The sequence below is a fragment of the Mesoplodon densirostris genome, chromosome 2, assembly GCF_025265405.1.
Source record: "Mesoplodon densirostris isolate mMesDen1 chromosome 2, mMesDen1 primary haplotype, whole genome shotgun sequence".
NCBI classification, from domain to species: Eukaryota; Metazoa; Chordata; class Mammalia; order Artiodactyla; family Ziphiidae; genus Mesoplodon; species Mesoplodon densirostris.
Window position 1 is genome coordinate 159,503,909 of NC_082662.1, and position 23,971 is coordinate 159,527,879.

Genomic DNA, 23,971 nt, shown 5'->3' on the forward strand with positions numbered 1-23,971 from the left:
CAGTACCTCAGAATGTGACCTTATTTGGAAATAGGGTCATCGTAGATGTAATTAGTTAAGACGACGTCATATTGGTGTGATGGGCCCCTAATCCAAGATGACTGATGTCCTTGAAGGAAGATGGCCCCGTGAAGACACAGAGACACAGGCAGAGTGCAATGTGAGGATGGAGGCAGAGACTGGAGTGATGCATCTACTAGCCAAGGAATGCCAAGCATTGCCCGCCATCACCAGAAGCTAGGAGAGAGGCATGAAATAGATTTTCCTTCAGAGCCTCAGAAGGGATTAACCCTGATGACATCTTGGTTTTGGCCTTCTATTCCAGTCTCCAGAACTGTGAGAGAATAGAGTTCTATACTTTTAAGCTACCCAGTTTGTGGTAACTTGTTATGGCAGCCCTAGGAAACTAATACAATATTATAGTGGGTAGACTCCTCAAAGGACACATAAGACCCTGAATTCATAAAGTAACGGGAAAGAGAAAACCTTAATGTTCATTTTAATCCACTCTCTGATGTGATGCTTGAAAGCCCATCTTCAAGATTCTCACTAAGTAGTCTGTGGCTTGTGCTTGAACATCTCCAGTGACCAGGAACTCACTACCTACCATGACAACCCAATAGCTCTGACTATTATAAATGCTGTTTTTTACATGGAGCCAAAATCTGTTTCCCTGTAGATTCTCCCATTTGGGGGAAATTCCCTCCCTTGGACCTTTTTCTGTATAAAAGTCCAATCCCGTAGCATTTAACAGCCCTTCAAATACTAGAATTCCTTGAATAAGCCATATTCATGCACATGTCAGAGTTTTAGCAAATGCAATTTCTTTTGTCTATAATGAACTTCTGTCTTCTCTACTTAACAAGTCATCTATTAAAACCCAGTTCAGTATTATCTTCTGATAGACTAGGTTATGCTGTAGGAAAAAGCAATACCAACATCTGTGCTTCAAAACCAAAAGTTTATTTCTCTCTCATGTACTACACACCTACCGTACACAGCCAGGGCACCCTTTATCATGGTCACTCAGGGACCCAGACTGAGAAAGCAGCCACCATCTTGAACATTGACAGTCACCATCGATGGGAAAGAGAAAGCTCTGGGGGGTCTCCCGTCAGCAATGAATGCCCCCTCCCAGAAGTCACCCACATCACTTCCTCTCACAACCATCGGCCAGTACTAGTGACATGGCCTCACCTAACCAACAGGGGGCGGGAAAACACAGCCCTGGAAAATGTAGTCCTACCACACGTCTGGAAAGCCAGGCCAGAAATACTTGGCAAACAGCACTGACGATTACCCCACACTCTCTGCGTAGCTTCCCCCTGCTGCCCCAGGCAAAGTTGCTGTGTCACCTCCAGCCCTCTAGGGACATTTTGTGTGTTTTTTGGTTATGATGATGATCACATTGCATTGTCATTGTATTTACTTGTGTTTCCATCTCTTTCATGAGGCTGAGAGTTTCTCAATGGCAAGAACTAGATCATCATAAACATTTAATATGTGGATGCATTTGAGAGCAATGACTGTAGAGCCACAGTAAAAGCCCAAGTCCTTACAGTGATTCACAGGCCTTCTCTGACCTGGCCCCCACTCCTTCTCTGCCCTCATCTCCCCACATCTGCTCCCTCATTCACTCGCCTCCAGTCTCACTGTCACTCAAACTCACCAGGCCGGCTCCTGCCTCAGAGCCCTCACCCTTGCCGTTCCCTGTGCCTGGAATGCACTTCCTCGGCCGTCTGCTAAGCTCACTCCTCACTTCCTTCAGGTCTCTGCTCAGTGGTCACCTCATTAGACAAGCTTTCCCCGGCTGGGCTCTACAAAATATCCATGTGACTTCCCTGTCCTGGTACCTCCTCCGCTCCCTTCTTTTCTTTTCCTCCACAGCAGTTACCACCTGCTGACACAACACACACAAGTGAATGTTACATCGTCATATATTAAATACCATATAATATGAATTATATCATACATTATATATGACATACAGAATTATTGTGGGTATTTATGTATTGTATGTCCTCCCCCTCCCACCCTCTCCCCCCAACACACACACTTAAATATAACTTCTGTGAATAAAGGAACCAGCATATAGTAGGTACTCAATAAATATCTGTCAAAGGAATGAATGATAAAGGAACGATAGCTCTGGGGTTGTCACTTCTCTGGACAAAAATGCTAAGTTCCTCCTTCTCCTACAACAAGATTTTGAGTACCTTCAGCATCCTCTCCACCCAGAAGTAATCAATGACAAGTGCAGTACAGAGCAAAACAGTCTCCTGCGCATCCTAGTCTATGATTTCAATTAATAAAGCCTGAGTCTGTAAATCAACTATACTTCAATCAATCAATCAATCAGTCAATCAGTCAATAAATCCTGAGTCTAAATAAGGCTTTGGAGGTTACAAAAATCACACTGTTGACTAATTCATAGTCAGTCTGGTTATTGACTAAAATCTTGTGTTTTTCACACATAAAGCTATACTTTTCTCTCCACATATAATTTTATAGTTGTTGCTTTGGACTGGTGTGGAACCTAACATTATTCCCTTTTAAGTTTCCTGTCACTTGTCTTCCTTTTCATTTATAATGTCATTTATTCTTTTACTTATTTATTGAGTGTCTTTTCTGTGCAAAAAGTTCTGTTAAGTACAATGGGTGCTACATGATAATTTTATGATTCCCAGAAAAAAAAAAAACTATTCAGCAATATCAACATGGATCAGACAAACCAACTTTAGTTTAGCAAGCGAGATGGCTAAGGCTCCTTAGCCTTCAATGTAAATGTAAGTGTAAATGACTTATGTCAGAGCCATTCCTGGGAAACTTTCAATGATATAAGGGCAGCATGCCACTCCAAGGATGAAATGCCTAGAGCAGCTGAAAATGGGAAGGCAAGTAATACCTCAGATAGAGGGGCTTGGAAAGAGCTTACAGTCATGAGAGAACTTTGGTTCAGACATGTCACTCCCTGTGTCCCCAAGGTTGATTTACCTCATCTGATGTAGCCAGTGGATCATCACCTCTCCCATCACTCCACGAACCTCACCCTTCTTTGAATAAGGGTATGCTAAGGTTGGGCTTTCCGGCTGTCAAATGATGGAAGAGATGTCTCACATGTGCCAGTGATTTCAGGGTAGTCCTGGGATAGGGGAAGAACCAGGCAGTCTGGCTCCAGAGTCCAGAATCTTAATAGCTCTACTCTGTTCTGCTTCTTCTTCATATTGGAAACAAAGATTTTAGTCCAATATATAATATAAAGACTGAGTCATAAGGCATGGTTTCCAAAACAGTCACTAATACAGATTACTCCTAATAAAATCATCCCTCAGAAATTGTCCAATTGAACTGAAATTGAAGAAAATAGTGAATAACTTGAGGATAATGGAAAGAGATTAAATGAGTTGGAGAATGATTCAACCTTTTGCTCGCAGGGCATTTACTCATTAGTTCATCTGTTTATCCATCCTTCCATGTATCTACTCACTTATTCATTCAACAGCCACAGTACAGAACACTTTTGCTGTCCTAGACACACATCAAATACTGTGAATAAGATGTGGTCTGACCTAAATTGACTTAGCAGTTCGGGGCCAGTGGGGGGTGGGGGGTGGGCAGGAGCAGACAAAGGAAACCCAGAGTCTAGTGTGGCAAATGCTGTCAGAGGGGCTTTATAAGGAGTGAGGGATAAACTTAGCCTGTGCTAGGGATGCTCCTTAGCCTCCTGAGGGAACAGGAAGAAAAAGATGAGAGGAGAATGCTTCATGCAGGAAGGAACATTGGATCTGGCCCTAGCAAAATTTTCTAATCTCAGTATTCTTGGGAAGATCCTATAACTAACACAATTTCCATCAGAGACAACAGAACATTGAACATGCTTATCAAGACAAGCACTGGAGCACAGCAGTTAAGAACACAGGTTTTGGAGTCAGACCTGCATTCAAATTTTAAGCTTTCTAGGCAGAATTCACTCCATTACAAGATGGGGATAATCATAACATCCCATCATAGGTTTGTTCTAAGGGTCAAGTAAGATCCCACGTGAGGTGCACAGCGCAGTCTGTACACAGTACACATTCAGTTGATGTTAGCTGTTGCTTATTGCCTTCTTCCCAAATTCACATTTACTCTCACTCTGTTCCTTTGTCCTTAATCTTCTTAGCTCTAACATTACCTTTAGAACCAAAATTTGAAAGTCTCTTTTCTCTTTTACACAGGGAATATAGAAGAAATATAATTTCTGTAAAATTGATTTGCATTACAGGAAATTTATTGTTCTCCATGGTTCTTGGTGACTAGGTAACCAGTAGAGGAGCTAATACATTATTTTAGCAATTTAAACAGGACCTCGGAAGAAAGGCACCCTGTGATCACAAAGCACTGGGACTATACTAATGAGAACATTAAAAGAAAGTTCGGCTCACACAGTCCCAGATAATCACAAATGTACCTAAGGATTATTAACAACCACAGTTACCTGGAACTATATTATCTGCCTGGTCGGTTATTCTAAAGTCAACTGGTATTTGAACACATGAGCTTAGAGGAGTTAATAAGTTACTTTGAAGTGGCTGGTGGGACCCCTTCATTGTAAATATCTGGCGAAATATGAGGGTATGCCTAAGGCTCCATGGTACCCTTCATCCTAATTCTCACTCAGAAGTGAAAGGATGCTCTGAGTTCTCCTTGGAGGACTAGCCTAGCCACAGTGCCCCTGCCCCGAGTCCTCACATGTCTTCTTTGTTGGGACCACTTGTCCACTGTGGAGGCCAGACTCATGTGTTCTAGATAAGCCTTTTGGGAAATCAAAATGCCCTTCTGCAGAAGCAGTGTCCATTTTCAGGGGTTCATTCCTCTAGGGAACAAAAAGCTCTGGGCTTTCATGACCCTGGTAGTCACTTCCCAACCTTCCCCTTGAAATCCTCACTGCTATCCTTTAGCTTTGCAGGACCGTGCATAGCGTGGTGCCCAAGCGCAGGTCTCAGAGGCCATCTCGTTCGTTCCTTGGTTTCTCTTGCAAATTTCCACAACTCCATGCTTTCTGCTGCAGGCCGGTCTTGAACCCAGCGCTCTGCTGAGAGGATGGGGGCAGATGGAGAAACGGTGGTCTTGAAGAACATGCTCATTGGCGTCAACCTGATCCTTCTGGGCTCCATGCTTAAGCCCTCAGAGTGTCAGCTGGACGTCACCACGGAAAGGGTCCAGAGACAGCCGGTGGAGGAGGAAGGAGGTGCTGACAGCTACAACACATCCGGCAAAGAGCAGCCGGTGGTCTTCAACCACGTGTACAACATTAACGTGCCCCTGGACAGCCTCTGCTCCTCGGGGCTGGAGGCCTCGGCCGAGCAGGAGGTGAGTGCCGAAGACGAGGTGCTGACAGAGTACACGGGCCAGACCTCGGACCACGAGAGCCAGGTCACCTTCACTCACAGGATCAACCTCCCCAAAAAGGCCTGCCCATGCGCCAGCTCTGCCCAGCTGCTGCAGGAGCTGCTGAGCCGAATCGAGATGCTGGAGAGGGAGGTGTCAGTGCTTCGGGACCAGTGCACCAGCAACTGCTGCCAGGAAAGTGCGGCCACAGGTAGAGTCTGGGAGTTTGCAGCCGGTCTCAGGAGGGAGGGAGGGCGCTGAGCAGAGAGGGAGAGTGAATGAGGGTGAGCCACCACTCCCCTCGAAATCTGGCACCTCTTCACACAGAGGGAAAGAAGTACCCTAGTCTGTAGCTCTCTGTTCAGACGTCTCTAAGATCTAAATGTGGTCCTTCCCGGGGGATTTGGTGTAGGGATCCTCTACAGCACTTAGTCAGTTTGAAATACATTAACCTGATTTTGGGGGGATGAGTCAGGTAATGATACATCGGTTCAGCACAGCAGCTTCTGTGGTGAGCAGGGAATTTGAGGTCTGTCTTCATTCATCTTTGGTTTTCACAGGCTGTTGAATTGATATCTATCCATGTTAACCTGAGGGACTAGAGAATTCAGGTGCCCTGTTCACTCCATCTCAGTCTTTCTCCCATCTGAGTAAATGATAGCCATTATAGTCTCAGAGGACCTGGCCCCATCTTCTCCAGCAAGGTGGAAGTTTCAGCCCCTGCCCCCTCCACAAACGCACGTGGGTGTACATGCACGTGCACACACACACCCACTCACAGAGCTTATTACAACCCCCTCCCCTCCAAAGGCTGAGTATCCAGGACTTGTACCTCTAGTCTCACCCACCCCCTGACTAGTAACACTTACCAATGACTATCTTGTCCTCTCTGGGAGAAGTCAGAGCCAGACTTCCTGACTTCAAATCCTAGCTCTGCTACTTACTAGCTTGTGACTTAAGCAAGTTACATAACCCATGACTTCCTTTCTCCATTGACAAATGGTGACAGACTAGAACATCAGGAGTTATTAAATATAAAAATAAAAGCCTCCATTCAGATGAAAGCCTGGCTTCTACTAGGGACCCCACGTGCAATAGCTGTTATCAGCTGACCCCCAATGAGCAGAAAGTGTGTCCCTTTTTGTGCCCAGCTCCTCTCACCCAAAAGGTACCTTCAACCCATGAAATTCATTCTTTAACAAGAGGACTGTGTCTTCCTTACAATCTTGGGTTCAAGCTTTTACCTTTTATAGTGGTTTAAATGAACCACTATAGTTATAGCATGGTAAGGGCGAGGGCAGGAGATATGCATAGAATCCTAAAAAGATCACAGCAGACAGTCACCAAATGAGACAAGTTCTGGGAAGCCTTGGAAGTGACCATAGTGCTAAGCTGTGATGAATGAGCAGAGTTAGATGGCGGGAAGGAGAGGGAGTGGGATGTGGCTGCAGCGCATGTGACCTTGTCCTGCATCACAGGCCTGGCACTCAGCATACAAGCCCTCAGATCCCCTTCCGTCCCCATAGCCAGCACCTGGGCGTCTTGGTCAGGGGCTGTCCTTGGGCTGTAGGAACCTCTTTGGCCTGCCCCAGGGAGACAATGGACATTTACACCCTCCAAGGACAGCCTTTCATCCCAGTTGAGGTGTGGCTTACACTGTGTCCAGAAGTCCCTGCAGGACTGCACCCAAGTGACACCCCCAGGACTTTGCCTGATAATGTGTCTGGCTTGGGCTCCAACCTCCTGAGTCTCCCCTTCTCCCTGACGGGTTTTTCCTGGGAGCACTTCCCAGTAAGTCACTCTCATCTGAATTCTCATCTAAAGTCTGCTTCTAGGGAACCCAAGCCAAGACACACTGAAGGTGAGCCCCTGAAGGACGAGGGACCCGATCTCACTCATCGTGGCCCCCAGTGCTGTGCCAGACACAGCCCCTATTAGATGAAAACATTCATGAAGTCGATGCTGTACCAAACTAGCTTGAGCTTAATTCTCAGCAACACAAATCTGATCAGAGAGTGAGGAGAGGTCTCTGCCTACCCCTCCCATACCCCATTTACATGAAGGTTCCACTGCTGCCCTTTGACCTTCTCCTTGGCCATTCCAGGACAACTGGATTATATCCCTCACTGCAGTGGCCACGGCAACTTTAGCCTCGAGTCCTGTGGCTGCATCTGCGATCAAGGCTGGTTTGGCAAGAACTGCTCGGAGCCCTACTGCCCGCTAGGCTGCTCCAGTCGGGGCGTGTGTGTGGATGGCCAGTGCCTCTGTGACAGCGAGTACAGCGGCGACGACTGCTCAGAGCTCCGGTGCCCAACAGACTGCAGCTCCCGGGGGCTGTGCGTGGACGGGGAGTGTGTCTGTGAAGAGGCCTACACTGGCGAGGGTTGCAGCGAGCTGAGGTGCCCTGGGGACTGTTCGGGGAAGGGGAGATGTACCAACGGTACCTGCCTGTGCCAGGAGGGCTACGCTGGTGAGGACTGCGGCCAGCAGCAGTGTCTGAACGCCTGCAGTGGGCGAGGACACTGCCAGGAGGGGCTCTGCTTCTGTGAAGAGGGCTACCAGGGCCCTGACTGCTCGGCAGGTAGGGAGGGGAGCTCGGCGGGGCCTTTGTCAAGGGTGGTCCAGCAAACTGGCTGGAGGTGGGAAGAGAGATGGGAGGGAAGGTGAATTTTAGGCCGAAGAATTCCCAACTGGGTCATGCACACTTGCTTTCCAAGACAGCTGATTTCTTGAGTCAATCACAATTGATGAGGCAGATTTAAGCGGGGAAGGGTGGAAACCAGAAAAGGTCAAGTTCAGGATGAAAGCTGAATCTTACCCCAAGACTGGAACAAAGTCAATGGTAATAATGGTGACAGCATTTCACTGTCCTTGAGATGGAAGAAAGCAGAGAGTCAGACCATGGCACCACCTTAGGCAAGGGACCACTCTAACTCAGCGGGCTTCCCAGAGCTCCACCTGCTCCAAAATATCCCCCTTGCCTGTTGCCATATTCTGGGGACACTTCCTTTCACAGTGCGAGGGCATGCGATGGCGCTTAGTCTGTGATAACCAGACTGGCAGGGCACTCTGGCTATTTTGGAGCTTACATATTGCAAAGTGTTATTAATTTTTGAAATGATCTAGTGTCCACATGGATAAAAGTATTTATAGGCAAGGAATTACTTGAAACCAGGAATAAACTACTAAAGGCATTGAGCAACAACGCACATTCTAACTATTAGTACAGCATATTAAAAGGTCACGAGTTGCTTTGTTCCAGATGACATAGCAAATTGGAACCAACCCCATATGTGTCTGCACCGTGGAAACCAATACAAAGGTGATGTCCCAAAAGGCAGACCTAAATCTATCAGTGGGAAAACACCAATATCTCACTGGAGATCATTTTCTTTTGCCTAAAATCAGATTATTGTCATTATCTCACTGTTATTGCTCATCTTCTGACTAAATCAGTGACTCTCACTGATACATATGTGTTTTAAACAGTACAGATTGAGTGACTGATCTTGATCTTTTCCATTTGTAGTTCAATCTGTAACAGTGGGCTCAGAGTGCTCATTGGGAAAAGTTAAAATAAAAAATAACAACAAACGAACATTTTTAAGCTTTCTGATGGGTTGATTCTAGGAATTTTCTGATCAACCTTCTGACCTTGGATTAAGGGGGAAATCCTGGGAGGCCAGCTTCACCAGCCTTTTATTCTTGAGCATCATCAATGATTCCCACCTAGGTATCAGACCAGTCAGACAAGTCTCCTGCACCTGCAACTTCAACTTAAAAGTTTTTAAAAGGTCGATGGCAACAACTAAAAGATAAACAACAACCTGCTGCTTAGGAAAAAAAATATTTTCATGTTCTCCCATTTTTTTCCATAGTCGATGATTTCATTTAGCCTAATTTTGTTTACTGAATATCTTACTGAAAATATAAATAGTTGTTATACCAATTGTTCAGAAGGAAAAGTCAAGCAGAAGTTAAGCTTCATCATTTCTGAATCCAAAGTCCTAGGTAATTGCTGGGAAGAGGAGGCTGAAGCATGATCCTTGTTCCCACCCACAGGACAAGGCTCCATGAGGCCCCATCAGAGGATGCTAAGGGTCCATTTGGGCCCTTTTCTATGTACGGCTATTCTGTAGTTCACATCCTTCTTAATAAAATTGATCTCTGTTGGGTGGTACATACTTCTCATGTTCTTGACCCTCCTTTTCCACAGGGATGGGTTCATTTGCAAACAGAATCTTAATCTGATCCAGGGTCCAAACTGAACCAGAGATAAGCCCTTCTGGTCACTCAGGGAAGACTCAGCAGCTGCTAGCATAACTACAGCTGGGTTGAGCCCAAACCATAAGCACATGTTACCTCCAACACGTTACCTCTGTGCTGTTTGAGGAAGACTTCTGGACGCCCAGATAAATTACTGTACAGGTTCCCAAAGCATATGAGGAGGGACAGTTGCATAATCTCCATCTGTTTCTATAGCAACCATGGAGCCACCACTGATTGCAGCAGGTGCTGCTCTCAAGGCTTTCTTGTCTTTTAAACCAAATGCCATGGGTCTTTTCCAGAGAAGTAACTAGGTCATGATCTAAAGTGCTACTTCACTTGCTCTTTGTGAGAAGGCTCTAGGAGAGGGGCTGCTTATCCACTGTTTGACTTTTCTGGACAGATGCACCCACTCCAGCATTACTGCTCCCCTCGCCAACAGCAGTGAGGAGAGGAAAGAAGAGAATGGGTAAGGTGAAAACATGGAGAGCCACAAAATGCACTTCTCCACAGGTCATTCTTTTCTCTCTGGCAAGGGCATGGAAAATGGCTGCCCATTGTGTGGACTTCATTCTGAGGCTCCTTAGGCCGCTAGAGCATAAATGCAATTGAATAGGGTTGACAAGGCCACTCTATTTGACTCCCAGCCTTGTTCTTTCTCATAGTGGGCCATGGGACCAGATCTCAACCTTTCTGCCTCTGTTCTCTGGCCCGGTAAAGATAATAGAACAAAAAAATTCATGAATATGAGCACTTAAAACAGGCTTTGAAAGAAGCTACTCTGGGCTTCTCATTTTACAAATTGTAAAAAGCAGCAGCCCTGAGAGACAGGAAGATTTTTCCACAGCCAGACAGCTAATTAATGGCAGAGCAAGAATAAGAACCCTGGTCTCCTACCAACTTCTAGCACTCTTTAATCCTCCCTGGGATGCTAAGTAGAGTAGAATCAGAAAATAAAAATTTTGCAAGCCACATACACAAAGAAATAGTCTTTTGATATGAAAGCTGAGCTCTGTCAAATGATAAAAAATATTAGGTGTTGGAGACAGGGTAAGGAAGCACATCCAACCATTTGTCCACGCCTGCCCCCAGGGAAGGAGGTTTGGCCACAACTCCCTGCAAAGCAACAGGATGAAAGAACAACCAGAGCAGGGGCTTGAAACAATCCAGAAAGCCGTTCCCTGGACTTCAGTCAGACCTGCAGAGATTCATCACCATCAGCCTCTGCGTCTGCCAGCACTGCGGCCAGCCCAACCTTTGGCACCTGAAATCACTCGCTCCTCCGAGCGAGACACTTCATGGAACTAATTCCAACTGCTCTCGCCACATATGTGCAAAATTGATGCAAGATCTAAAAAGTAAACAGCATGGCATCTTTTCAGATAAGCAACTCCAATTCCTCAAGCTGCAGTTTACTCCTTTTTAACTGCCTGCTCTTCCCCAAGTTCCCAAGTTGGAGCCCCAAAGAAAGTAAGACTAAGAATAATTCGCAGCCCACCACACACACTAAATTCCTTGAATCAAGGCATACGGCTCTTTTACGGTTTGCTTTCTAGCAATACCATCTCATTTTATAAGAATTACTGACACCCAATGTACACAGCTGCTACTAAGTTATAGGGTGAAAGGTGATGGTCTCCTCCTTGGAGCCACCGCTCTCAAGAATGCTTCTTCCACAGTCGACACCATTGCTTCTTTCTCATCATTACCACCACCAGGCTCAGGTCTCAAGATAAAAAACTTGCCAAGTTAAGTTGTCAAGATGAAAAAATCCTTCTGTTTTTTACTTTAAAATCCCCAAATGCTCTGCTTGGATCATTCTCCTTCGTCGTGATTAGCTTTATTTTCTGGAGAAAGGCACTAAAAATGAATACACTGACTTGTCCCAAATGCCCTAAGAATTGTTGGTGACTTGAAATTTGGAATGGCTGTTTCTGTCACCATAACAGGAGGAGCCCCACACAGGAAACTTGGAATCAGCGTGTTGAGTAACAAAAGGCAGGCCCTAGAGAATCTTTCTTTCTTTCTTTCTTTTTCTTGTTGTTGTGCTTTTGTTTTATTTATTTTTTATTTTTTAACATCTTTATTGGAGTATAATTGCTTTACATTGTTGTGTTAGTTGCTGCTCTATAACAAAGTGAATCAGCTATATGTATACATATATCCCCATATCCACTCCCTCTTGCGCCTCTCTCCCACCCTCCCTATCCCACCCCTCTAGGTGGTCACATGCACCGACCTGATCTTCCTGTGCTATACAGCTGCTTCCCACTAGCTATCTATTTTACATTTGGTAGTGTATATATGTCAGTGCTACTCTCTCACTTCGTCCCAGCTTACCCTTCCCCCTCCCCATGTCCTCAAGTCCATTCTCTGTGTCTGCGTCTTTATTCCTGTCCTGCCCCTAGGTTCTTCAGAACCTTTTTTTTTTTTTTAGATTCCATATATATGTGTTAGCAAACGGTATTTGTTTTTCTCTTTCTGACTTACTTCACTCTTTATGATAGACTCTAGGTCCATCCACCTCACTACAAATAACTCAATTTTGTTTGTTTTTATGGCTGAGTAATATTCCATTGTATACATGTGCCACATCTTCTTTATCCATTCATCTGTTGATGGACACTTAGGTTGCTTTCATGTCCTGGCTATTGTAAATAGTGCTGCAATGAACATTGTGGTACATGACTTTTTGAATTATGGTTTTCTCAGGGTATATGCCCAGTAGTGGGATTGCTGGGTCATATGACAGTTCTATTTTTAGTTTTTTAAGGAACCTCCATACTGTTCTCCACAGTGGCTGTATCAATTTACATTCCCACCAACAGTGCAAGAGGGTTCCCTTTTCTCCACACCCTCTCCAGCATTTATTGTTTCTAGATTTTTTGATGATGCCATTCTGACTGGCATGAGGTGATACCTCATCGTAGTTTTGATTTGCATTTCTCTAATGATTAGTGATGTTGAGCATCCTTTCATGTGTTTGTTGGCAATCTGTATATCTTCTTTGGAAAAATGTCTATTTAGGTCTTCTGCCCATTTTTGGATTGGGTTGTTTGTTTGTTTGTTTGTTTTTTGCGGTATGCGGGCCTCTCACTGTTGTGGCCTCCCCCGTTGCGGAGCACAGGCTCCGGACGCGCAGGCTCCGGACGCGCAGGCTCAGCGGCCATGGCTCACGGGCCCAGCCGCTCCGCGGCATATGGGATCCTCCCAGACCAGGGCACGAACCCGTATCCCCTGCATCGGCAGGCGGACTCTCAACCACTTGCGCCACCAGGGAGGCCCAGGTTGTTTGTTTTTTGATATTGAGCTGCATGAGCTGCTTGTATATTTTGGAGATTAATCCTTTGTCAGTTGCTTCATTTGCAAATATTTTTTCGCATTCTGAGGGTTGTCTTTTCATCTTGTTTATGGTTTCCTTTGCCGTGCAAAAGCTTTTATGTTTCATTAGGTCCCCTTTGTTTATTTTTGTTTTTATTTCCATTTCTCTAAGAGGTGGGTCAAAAAGGATCTTGCTGCGATTTATGTCATAGAATGTTCTGCCTATGTTTTCCTCTAAGAGTTTTATAGTGTCTGCCCTTACATTTAGGTCTTTAATCCATTTTGAGTTTATTTTTGTGTATGGTGTTAGGGAGTGTTCTAATTTCATTCTTTTACATGTAGCTGTCCAGTTTTCCCAGCACCACTTATTGAAGAGGCTGTCTTTTCTCCATTGTATATTCTTGCTTCCTTTATCAGAGATAAGGTGACCGTATTTGCGTGGGTTTATCTCTGGGCTTTCTATCCTGTTCCATTGATCTATATTTCTGTTTTTGTGCCAGTACCATACTGTCTTGATTACTGTAGGTTTGTATACAGTCTGAGTCAGGGAGCCTGATTCCTCCAGCTCCGTTTTTCTTTCTCAAGATAGCTTTGGCTATTTGGAGTCTTTTGTGTTTCCATACAAATTGTGAAATTTTAGAGAATCCTTCTTAAAAGAAGTTTCTTACCTCTAGGATAAGCACCAGTCTGGAATTGGCATCCTACATGATAGTCTGAATTATTCACTGATGTAGTTTATTTTTAAGGGCTGTGTATAAATGAAGGAAAGCATCTGGTACAATCAGTAACCCATCCTACAAATTGTAGGGGAAAGAACGCACTAAGTATAGATCTTGGTTTGATAATCAGTTCAGCTATGACCCAACTCCCTTACTTTTGGCAAGTCCTTTAGCCTGGGTCTCAGTTTCTCCATTTGTAAAGTTGGGATAATTATATCTACCCAATCTACCTCATAGAGCTGCTATTAAAGGATTTTTTTTAAAGTCTAGTTAGATAGTTTATCTAAACATGTTTTATAGACTGAAATGCTATGCAAATGTAAAGTGGTATTGTACACTGGCTTAGAGATTCTAGAAGCATTGTGCCTGGGTTCAAATCCTAGCTTCTGTGTTTGCTGACTCTGTGACTCAGTTTTCTTCTCTATAAAACCGGGGTAAAAATAATACCAATTCCATAGTGTTGGTGAGAGGATGAAATAAAAAAAATCTATGTCAGAATGTTAAGCATTGTCCTTGGTGCATAATAAATGCTCTATATAACCATGCAAAATACTGATAGGTTCTATATACCAACCCCTCTTTCCCTGTTCCAGGAGTCATTTGGTATGCATTATACAGGCTACCCCAAAGATCTTAGTGCAATTCAAAGCTTTCATCATGCCAGGGTTAGAAATGATATATGCTTATAAACTATTATTTGAAAGTTTGATTATTTAAATTTCATTTACATTCATCTAGTTTTATAAATTAAAAAAAAATAAATTTAAAATATTTTTGTTTTGGTCAACATTTGCCATCTTTAATCAGAGGAAGCTCTGCTATCTAGATTGTTTTATACCATTCACAGTTTGGGGCAAAAGCAATTAAAGCAAATGCCCAGCATTGTAAATATATGTTCCTAATTTCCATCTTATGAGTCCTCATTTACACCTCTGCCAAGGATTTAAGGCTGAGCACCACAGGGAGCGCAGGCACCTTCTTTTCACATGGCCCTGTGACTAGCAGCTGCCTCAGTCCTCTGCTCTTGTAAAGGTAAAAGAGTGAGAATTCTCAGAGGAGAAATTCAACACCAATGACAACTTTTAAACTAACCAAAGCCTCCACTGCATATAAATTTATAAGTTAATTATGACTATTTAAATACTGGCCTGATCTTCGAGTTAATCTATGGGCAGGTCCAATTACAGGTATACTGGCGTTAACTTCCTAAGTGATCTTAAAGTTTCAGTCATTTAATACCCCCACTACTGGAGCATCTTCACTTCCCAAGGGAACCATACATGAAAGGCTATTTCAATGAGGTTTAATTTTTGGTGATTCTCTGAATAGCATTTGAAAAGTAGAACAAGAGAGAAAAGCAAAGCCCTCAAGAATGCTCCTTTCTCATCATCCCCAAAAATCAAGGTTAATAAAAATTTGTTTAACACGAGTTCCATTTCTTTCAAAACTTAAACAGTCTCCTTTTAACAGGGAAAATAAAGTGTTATTGAATGTCTTCATCAGTCCATGGTATCTAGGATTTACTGTTTTGGCTTCTTGTATTTTGCAAGATAACCAGGAATAAGCCTTTATTTCCACTTGCCAAATCAAATACTGGCTCTCAGGGTAATCTGGTAACAATAATTTATTAAACTACCAAAAATATTAGCCAATGTATGCTGTTAAATATCTAACAACTAGATCTCTGAGGGAAAAAATAAAAAGCCCTGCTTTGTAGCATTTGCCAACTTCCATGGTGTAAATACTCCCTCCGTGGCCAATTTCAAACCACCAACATGAAGTCACTAAATGCATAGTTGGAAACAGCTGTGTATTAGCACACAATTACATAGTATTTCTACCAGAGAGATACAACACATGTAAATTGACCCAAGGGCATAGATAATAGTAAAATGTAGTGAAGTAATTTGCCAGTGATGAGTTTGGAGTATTCATAATTTTGTTTTTAAGATAATTTACTTAATTGTAAGTTAATATTGAATACAATTTAATCTTTAATAATGACTATTTAAAACTGTCTTGCAAAATTCGACAATCAACTTTCCTGAGCCAGTAGAAGCCGGCTCCAGCACACCACTAACTCATGGCCCTATAGGGATGGGAGTACTGAGCACAGAAAAGATAAGAACATGCTTGCAAAGGGAATTACCAATCACTCAAAGGCAATGAGCTGAGCAGAATATACAGACAGGGCATGTGGGGTGAGATGTGAGGAAGGAAGTTGGGTCCAGGATGGGGAAGGCAGTCCTCTGAGCTCATGCTATTTGTGTATTGCCTCCTGGTAGTTGCCCCTCCAGAGGACTTGCGAGTGGCTGGTATCAGCGACAGGTCCATTGAGCTGGAATGGGACGGGCCGATGGCAGTGACGGAATATGTGATCTCTTACCAGCCGACGGCCCCGGGGGGCCTCCAGCTCCAGCAGCGGGTGCCTGGAGATTGGAGTGGTGTCACCATCTCGGAGCTGGAGCCAGGTCTCACCTACAACATCAGCGTCTACGCTGTCATTAGCAACATCCTCAGCCTTCCCATCACGGCCAAGGTGGCCACCCGTACGTACCATTTCCCCATCCCGTTTCATTCTTCTTTTCTCCTACATGAGATCATAGGCATTCGTGATAGTAGTGTCTTTTCTTAATTCTTCAGGGATGCCTGCAATAATCATTGCTCTTGAGGGGAAGGGCTTCCAACGTGACCCACTTAGGAAAGGGTACCTCATTAAAAAGGCACTTCCAAAAAAGAGTTTCCAAATCCAGGCAAACCCTATCAATTATAGAACCAAAAGGACAAAGAGTACTTTAATTATTGAGTTCTGACTTGTTATAAGCTAGTCTGATTAGAAGTCAAGGAAAGTATGGGCCTTATATAGACTTCAAATCTAGTTAGAGACTAGAAACCAGGAGATATAAAATAGGATGTATAATAAGCAAGTGCTAAATGGTACGTTACAGATGGTAAGTGTATAACAGAGTGGAAAAAAAAATCTTATTTAAAACCACAACTGAAAACACCCACCTCTCCTCATAGCATTATTTCTTCGTGACCGTTTATTTAGTAAAATAGCCTGATAGTCCATTTTGATGATAAACGCTGAGGCTCTAAAGCGTTGTCTAGAAAGACAATGGGGCAAAAGAGAGACAGTCAGACACAGAGAGCAAGCTAAACTCTTCTCCATGAGAAATGGAAGTGTTCTATTTATAACAGAGAAACTGCTATAGGTATGTATCTATATTTTGTATGTTTATTTAAGCACAGAAAATTTTTTAAAAATTGCATGCCAACTATTAACATTGACTACATCAAAGAACAGAATAAGAAAGAGATGGGAAGGGGCTGTTATTTAGTTTTCTTTATACACCTCCGAATTCTTCAATTATCTTTCCAACACCATTTGTCCAGCTCTTAAATGCCAGCTGGGTGTCCAACAATCCAGTTCAATATCTATCCACCTGGAGTTAGCATCAGATCCCACAAGCTAAGTCCTCAGTCTCACAGGGCCTCCACATCAGTTGCCATCACAAGTCCCAGGTTGACACCAGGACTTCTGACTGACCAGCTATATATTTAAGGTTTTCCCACAACCCCTGCTTACTTTTGGTAATTCCTTAGAACTCACAGAGCTTTACTCTCTATTACCAGTTTCTTATAAAGGATACAACTCAGGAACAACGAAATGGAAGACATGCATAGGGTGAAGTATGGGGTGTGGAGTTTCCACGTTCTTTCTGGACAAGCACCCTTCTCAGTACTTCCATGTGTTCACCAACCCGGCAGCCCTCTGAACCCCGTCGTTTAGGGTTTTTTTTAATAGAGGTTTCATTACACAGGCATGATTGACGAAACCACTAGCCATTGGTGATTAACTCAAGTCAGCCCCTTTCCCCTCCCTGGAGGTTGGGAGGTAGGGCTGAATGTTCCAACCCTCTCTCTAAATCATGCCTGGGTTTTTCTGCAGACCAGCTATCTAGGAGGTCCCAGCTACCAGTTATCTCATAATCATACAAAAGATACTCTTATCATTCTGGGAATTCCTAGGGTTTTGGGAGCTGTGTGCCAGGACAAAGACCAAATACTTATTTTTTATTATATAATGCAGAGAATTTAGCAGTAGCAGGAAACGGGAACAAGACGTGACAATGAAACATAAGCCCCTGGGTTGGTAAATGGGACTTATCACCAAATATGGGATGAAAGATCTGAGCCCATTTTATGTAGCTCTTAAATGACAAGATGGCATCTGGGTAACAAATGTCATGAAAGTTCAGAATAAGAAGAGGTTGAAGTAGGAAGAGTTGGCTTTGAAGTCTTCATGGAGGCCCAAGGACTTGAGTTGTGCTTTGAAGGATGTAAGCATAGGGGCAAGCAGAGGGAAAAGGATTTAAGAAGTCATTTTGTCCCCTTGCTTTTCAGGTGACAAAGACCCTGTTATAATATTGGACTCCCCCTATGAATGCTGCCTTTTTTTAAATATGCCTGTAATTATCTCTGTTTATATTTGACCTTTTTCTTCAACTCCTCTCGTGCCTGCGAACTAGTTTAAAATATCTGCAATGATTGTGTAGAGAGGCAGGTCATCACCTGCCGCTTTTCCCACCTTGCTCCAGGATGGGTCACCTCAGCAAGAGCCTGGCCCGACTCCCAGGCATCTCTTCTCTGATCCACGTGCACATGCTGTGATGAGGTTTCCATCTTGCATGGCCTTTATTACACCAATTCAGGGCATCCCCTCAGGCAAGCTCCTAAGTGACAAGGACAGAATCATGTAAGCTCCCCTGACACGCCTTCAAGTGGGCTCAGAATCAGCCCTGCCTTTCACCGAGAAGCATGAGGAAGCTTCCAAACAGGAAGGATAAGAATCTGTCGATTTTCCAATGGGAATATCCCAGGAGAGGCACAGCTAAAATGGGAGCAGGCTCACTGGAGAACTGAGAAAAGTCGTGCTGTCGTATTTCAAGGCTGGTAATGGGAACTCCATTAGGACAAGCATACTTCCACCTGTGCGTGTGCGTGTGTGTTGGGGAGGCGGCGGTGGGGGAGGGTGTAGGGAATGGAAAAAGAGGGAGATAAGCAGAGGAACTAAAAATGAGATACATGAGGCAAAGGTGAGTGAAGGAGAGAAGGGAGAGAGAATGAAGGAACAGCTGGAGAAAAGAAGAAGCTAGTGGAGTGAGAGTGAAAACCCCAGTATCTGCTGTCCCTCGATTATGCCCTTGCTTTGCTTGTATACATGAAATGGAAATTTCAGACCATCCTAGACGTGCGATTTGAGCTAAACAAGATATTCTTAGGGCACATCACGTGATCAAGAAAAGCATTCCAGACTATATTCTGAAGTTGGCTTCCTCCACGTCTTTCATTACTCTCTCTGTGCCACGGTTTCCTGGGTGTGAAATGGAAACAGTGATGTTAGCCTTTATATTGTCTCTCGGGAACCCTTAAAGCCTCTGAAGACAGTGTTCAGTTTCTCTGAAAAGCATCATATTAAATGACAAGATTCACCACCTTAGTAAGGAAAGGAAAGTGTGGGTTTTTTATTTTAATAGTAACCTATTATGTAACAGAAAACATAAAAAAGTATTTATTAGGTTATGTTTGTTAACTTTATTCATATATTCCCCCACTCTGAGTGCCAAGACTACAGTGGCATGGGCTGATCCCTTACCTGGAACCCACCACCTGTGTAATGAGATTGGGATAGCCTGCCCATCACACGCCATCGCACCCATGGCGTGGAGGGGGCCCCAGGTAATGCTCTCTGCCCCTGCCAGGGAGAGCCATGACATGGTCACCCACATTGCTGTGTTCCAGATCTCTCCACTCCTCAAGGGCTACGATTCAAGACGATCACAGAGACCACCGTGGAGGTGCAGTGGGAGCCCTTCTCGTTCTCCTTCGATGGGTGGGAGATCAGCTTCATTCCAAAGGTAACCCCCACCTGTCAGACTGCTGAACAGCCTTATTTGGGGTATTCATACCCTCAACTTGGAATCGGGGCAGCAAAGAAGACACTCCCCCCCAATCTCTCTCTCCATGCCATTAGGACACAAAGGGGCATTTTGTGGGTACATGGGCTACAGAACATTTCTTTTATAAAGGCATGGTAAGGACTGAGTAATGGCCCTGAGCCTGGCACCTGAGCCTTGGAAGGCAGGAGAATGCGGAAGCAGCCACCAGCCCCAGCTCTCTGCTCAGAAAGCTCTAGGGTTTAGCAAGCCTGTAATTTTAGCAAGTCTGAAAACTGAGACCTTCAAAAAGTTGGGGCATCTCTTTAGGACATAAGAAAAGCCAAACTGAATCAGTCTTATAATCAACCCACAGCTTCCTTCTGTGCAGACAGATGCCCCAAAAGTCAGCTTGCATGGCTTCAGTCTCTAAAGGTCCGAGATGTAACACAAAAACACCTTTCATAACCTATTCATTGAGAAAATTTTTCCTTAAGCAAATTATATTATTAGTCTTTGAGTTAAAAATTATCCTAAGATTCCTTTCCATTCATCAAAGCAGTATTTTATTTTATTAACCCTAAAACTACTTTTCTAAGTTGCCAGAGGCGCCTGACTAGTTCTAGTTTTGCAGGATTTATTAATGCCACTGACGTTTTCCCTAACTATACCACTCATAAGGGTATAATGTTTAATCATAGTCCTTTCCTCTGTCTTCATCTTTCAATATCAAAGAGGATTTTTTCAGTCATTCATCAGACTTAATGACAGATGACACATTTTTGGCCGATGAGACTATGATTTCACCATTGTTTTACTTCAAAATTCTTAGAGGCATGGACTGTTGGAACTGATGACCCTTCATTTTATATCTAGTTTGTTTAGTTTATAGAGACTAAGACTCAATGAACTTAAATGATATCAGACAGCTAGTTGGTGGCAGGCTTAAAAGAAGAATTGGGTCTCCACTTCCTATTCCAGGGCTCTGTCCACTTCTCTTATGTGGATATGGTCACGTCATGGCAAGCTAAATACATCGAAGCAGACATTCTATACACATACATTCTTATATGTCTTATCTGCATTAAAATGGCCAGTAAAGTATGGTGGGCAATTGGACTTATAACAGGGCAGAGAGAATCATGTCACACTGCCACTCAGGCAGGAAAAAACCAATGCCAGGTTTGTCTGTTTTACATCCAATATGTAAAACTCTAAGAGTGGGGCTAGCCAGGGCATGCCAAGGTCAAATATACAGCCACAGAACAGCTGTATGATCTGTATGTTGAGGCCAGTGGGAGGTCATGTTGATTTATAAAAGTGTGGCTATAAATTACATAATGGGGCACTCCAGGTGACATGAACAGAGACCAAAGAATAGTGGAGAAGGGCAGTGCCACAAAAAAGAGCCCTCTTGTCACCTCCATTTCCAGAGGCACACAGAGAAAATGTATAATAATAGGCAAACAGACAGACAGATAGGAGGGTAGAAAGATACAAAATCCTGGACCCAGCATCATCAAGTTGATCTTTTTCATTTCCTCTTCCGCCAACTTGTCTCTTTCTTCTCTCCTTTGTATTATTCTTTGTTCTACCCCTTTTCTCTTCCTTGTACTTCACAGTTAGTTGTGTCACGGATTCCTAACTCATCTGGGTAATAAGACAATGACAGATTTGCAGCCAGTGTAACACCATGAGAAACTCCACATACAGCAAAATAATAGCTCCGGCTCATTAAAAAACTGGGAATGTCTTAGTTTGAAACATGTTGTCATGTACATAAAGATGTTTACACACATACATACACAACTAGACTCTTCTAGCTAGCCAAGGGCATGCTCACCATGATAAATGCCAAAAAAATCTGATAGATGGTAAGCATCAGACATTTCATTTTTGGCAAGAGCCAATCTACATCACCTCATGACTAATTTTTATTGGCAAACTCAGTAGACTCAGGAGAGGCCAAAGAAATGTTCTTGAAAATTGGTTCTCCGTTTGCCAAATCCTCATAGAGTGGTGGCATTCTTCTTGATCCTGCTGGGAGTCATTCCTGGCCCCAGACCCTCAGCTGTCAGCCTGGAGGGCAGAGAAGTGGTCCCCATCTTTAATTCACAGTCAGTGTCCCACACATTTCCCTCCCATTGATTTCCTCTTTTGCTTTCTCTGCTTCTCCCTCCCGCCCCACCCCCACCCTGCAGAACAATGAAGGAGGGGTGATTGCCCAGCTCCCCAGTGACGTTACATCCTTCAACCAGACAGGATTAAAGCCTGGGGAGGAATATACTGTCAATGTGGTGGCTCTGAAAGAGCAAGCCCGGAGCCCCCCTACCTCGGCCAGCGTCTCCACTGGTGAGTGCCCCCCAACCTTTCACTTTATGGCTACCCATTAGGTCATTCAGGAAAAACTGCAGACTCACCCAGGAAGTAGAGAGACAAAGGGATACTAGGATGTCTCCCACAGCTGAGATTAATTTGGGTACCTGGAGATGGAGCTACTCGACCAGATGTTTAGCTGAACATCTTCCTTATCCTTGCAAGCACAAAACTCTGGAAGAGTATTCTACGGGGAAATTCTTTGTTAGGATCTCGGTGTATGTCTTCTGATCTTACTCATTAAGAGGCCTTGTGTGTCAGCCCCTAGTACCCTGAGCTTTGGAACCAGCAAGAGCTAATTCACTCTTATTTATTGTGAGATTTGCAGAAAGTCATTTGACCTTCCCAAACCTCGATTCATTTGACAATGATGAACTTCATAGAAATGACATGAGGATTAAATCAGATAAAGCACACAAAGTGATTAGCACTGTGTCAATGACAGTGAGTGCTCAATACCTCGTGTGTATACATACGCTCAGAGAACACTTTTAATAGTGAGAGCGGGAAACATCGTTCAAAACCAGTAATTGTGGGTTGGGTCACTGTTCAAGGTGATGACTTAAGTTGATTATTATTTCATCCCCACAGTTCCTCTCATGCAAGACCATTATATTTCTAGGTTTGATTAATTAACTGTATGGCATTTTGCTTTATTGTTTCCTTAGCTAACAAAGGATGCTGTAAATTAACAATTATGATGCATGTGTGTGTGCCCTCACCAAGAATTTCTCAAAAGTTATAAATAGCTTCTGGTATCATTTTTGGTTCTCATTTTATTGATGGGAGAGTTGAAACTCGAAGGTTAAGCAATGTTCCCTGTTAGTAACAGAGACTGAGGTAGGCGAATATTGGTACAACTTTATTTTTCATAAACAGAAACTGACACCTAAGAAAACCAGTCATGAGTGCAGGACAAAGGCCAAGTTGGCCAGAAAAGGGAATCACAACACTATATAATGAGCCCATGTTTATGGATTAGTGATTCATACCTTGTTAACTGGATCCAAACTAAACAGCATCAGGTGCTGAGGCTTATGCTCAGTCTAGAAAACACTGGTTTAAAACTATTGTGGCATTAGATTATGCTCATTAGAGCACCAGTTTTCCATGGCCATGCCTCAAGGCAAGGAGGAAGTGGAGATGCAGGTCTCTAATTACTCCCACTCCCATGACCCTCACACCCTCCAACCGAGGCAGCTCCACTTTTGTCTGCTCTATATTTTGTACAATCATTTAAGATTTTGTTCTTTTAAAAAAGAATATTAGCCCCCTCCTCCCCAAAAGGCTTTAAAACCACTATACTAATCCAAATACATTTTAGAAGAAACTCTATAGCCATAAAGTCTAAAAGTACTCTGGAGGAATCTCTCCAGACACCAGTGGCCAGACTTTTTCCCCAGTTCTGTTTCCCAAGGTTATGCTGGACCCTGAAGAGTTGATTTGGTAACACGTGTAGCTTCTCCTCTTCTGATGTGGAATGTTTCAGGGTCGCCAAATCACTTCTGTGATTTGATATTAAGAAAGTATTAGTAGGAAAAAAAAAAGCTAGAAGGAGATGGTTCATAAGAGGGCAGAGAAGAACATTACAGATGTAGGATGCTTTTCTTCCAAAGTACTGACAGCACTTAGAGAAGATAGTCCAACTCTGCTTTAGTCTTCTACTTAAACCACATTTTGACAAAATTTGCAGTATTTTTTGGTTTGGAATTTCCTTAAGATTAAAATTAAAAGTTCCAGATCTAGTCATCTGTGGTAAAGCCAGGCAGAATTTTTTTCAATTAAGAAAAAAAATCCTAGTTCATATTTTGGGATTGTGTACAGAATTACGAAGAAATGGAAGAAAAACATTTATTCCAGTTTACTTTTTGAGTAGGATGTGTGTTTGTTTAAAAATTAGGGCCTAAGTTGAAAGTAAGCTGATACCTCCTTGACTGGAATGGGACATGGCTACCCAATGGCCAACTGAAGGGCCGAATC

At 43.5% G+C, this 23,971-nt stretch overlaps 1 protein-coding gene across 1 annotated transcript in view; it reads left to right on the forward strand.

The window, feature by feature from the left end:
• The first annotated feature begins 5,082 nt into the window (after positions 1-5,082).
• TNR (tenascin R) overlaps positions 5,083-23,971 on the forward strand; it is a 78,057-nt gene continuing 59,168 nt past the window's right edge. Inside the window, exons 1-5 of the mRNA XM_060088560.1 lie at positions 5,083-5,581; positions 7,475-7,951; positions 15,962-16,225; positions 19,482-19,597; positions 21,817-21,967. Coding sequence (XP_059944543.1) covers positions 5,083-5,581; positions 7,475-7,951; positions 15,962-16,225; positions 19,482-19,597; positions 21,817-21,967 — 1,507 coding nt within the window. The remainder of the gene's footprint in view (positions 5,582-7,474; positions 7,952-15,961; positions 16,226-19,481; positions 19,598-21,816; positions 21,968-23,971) is intronic.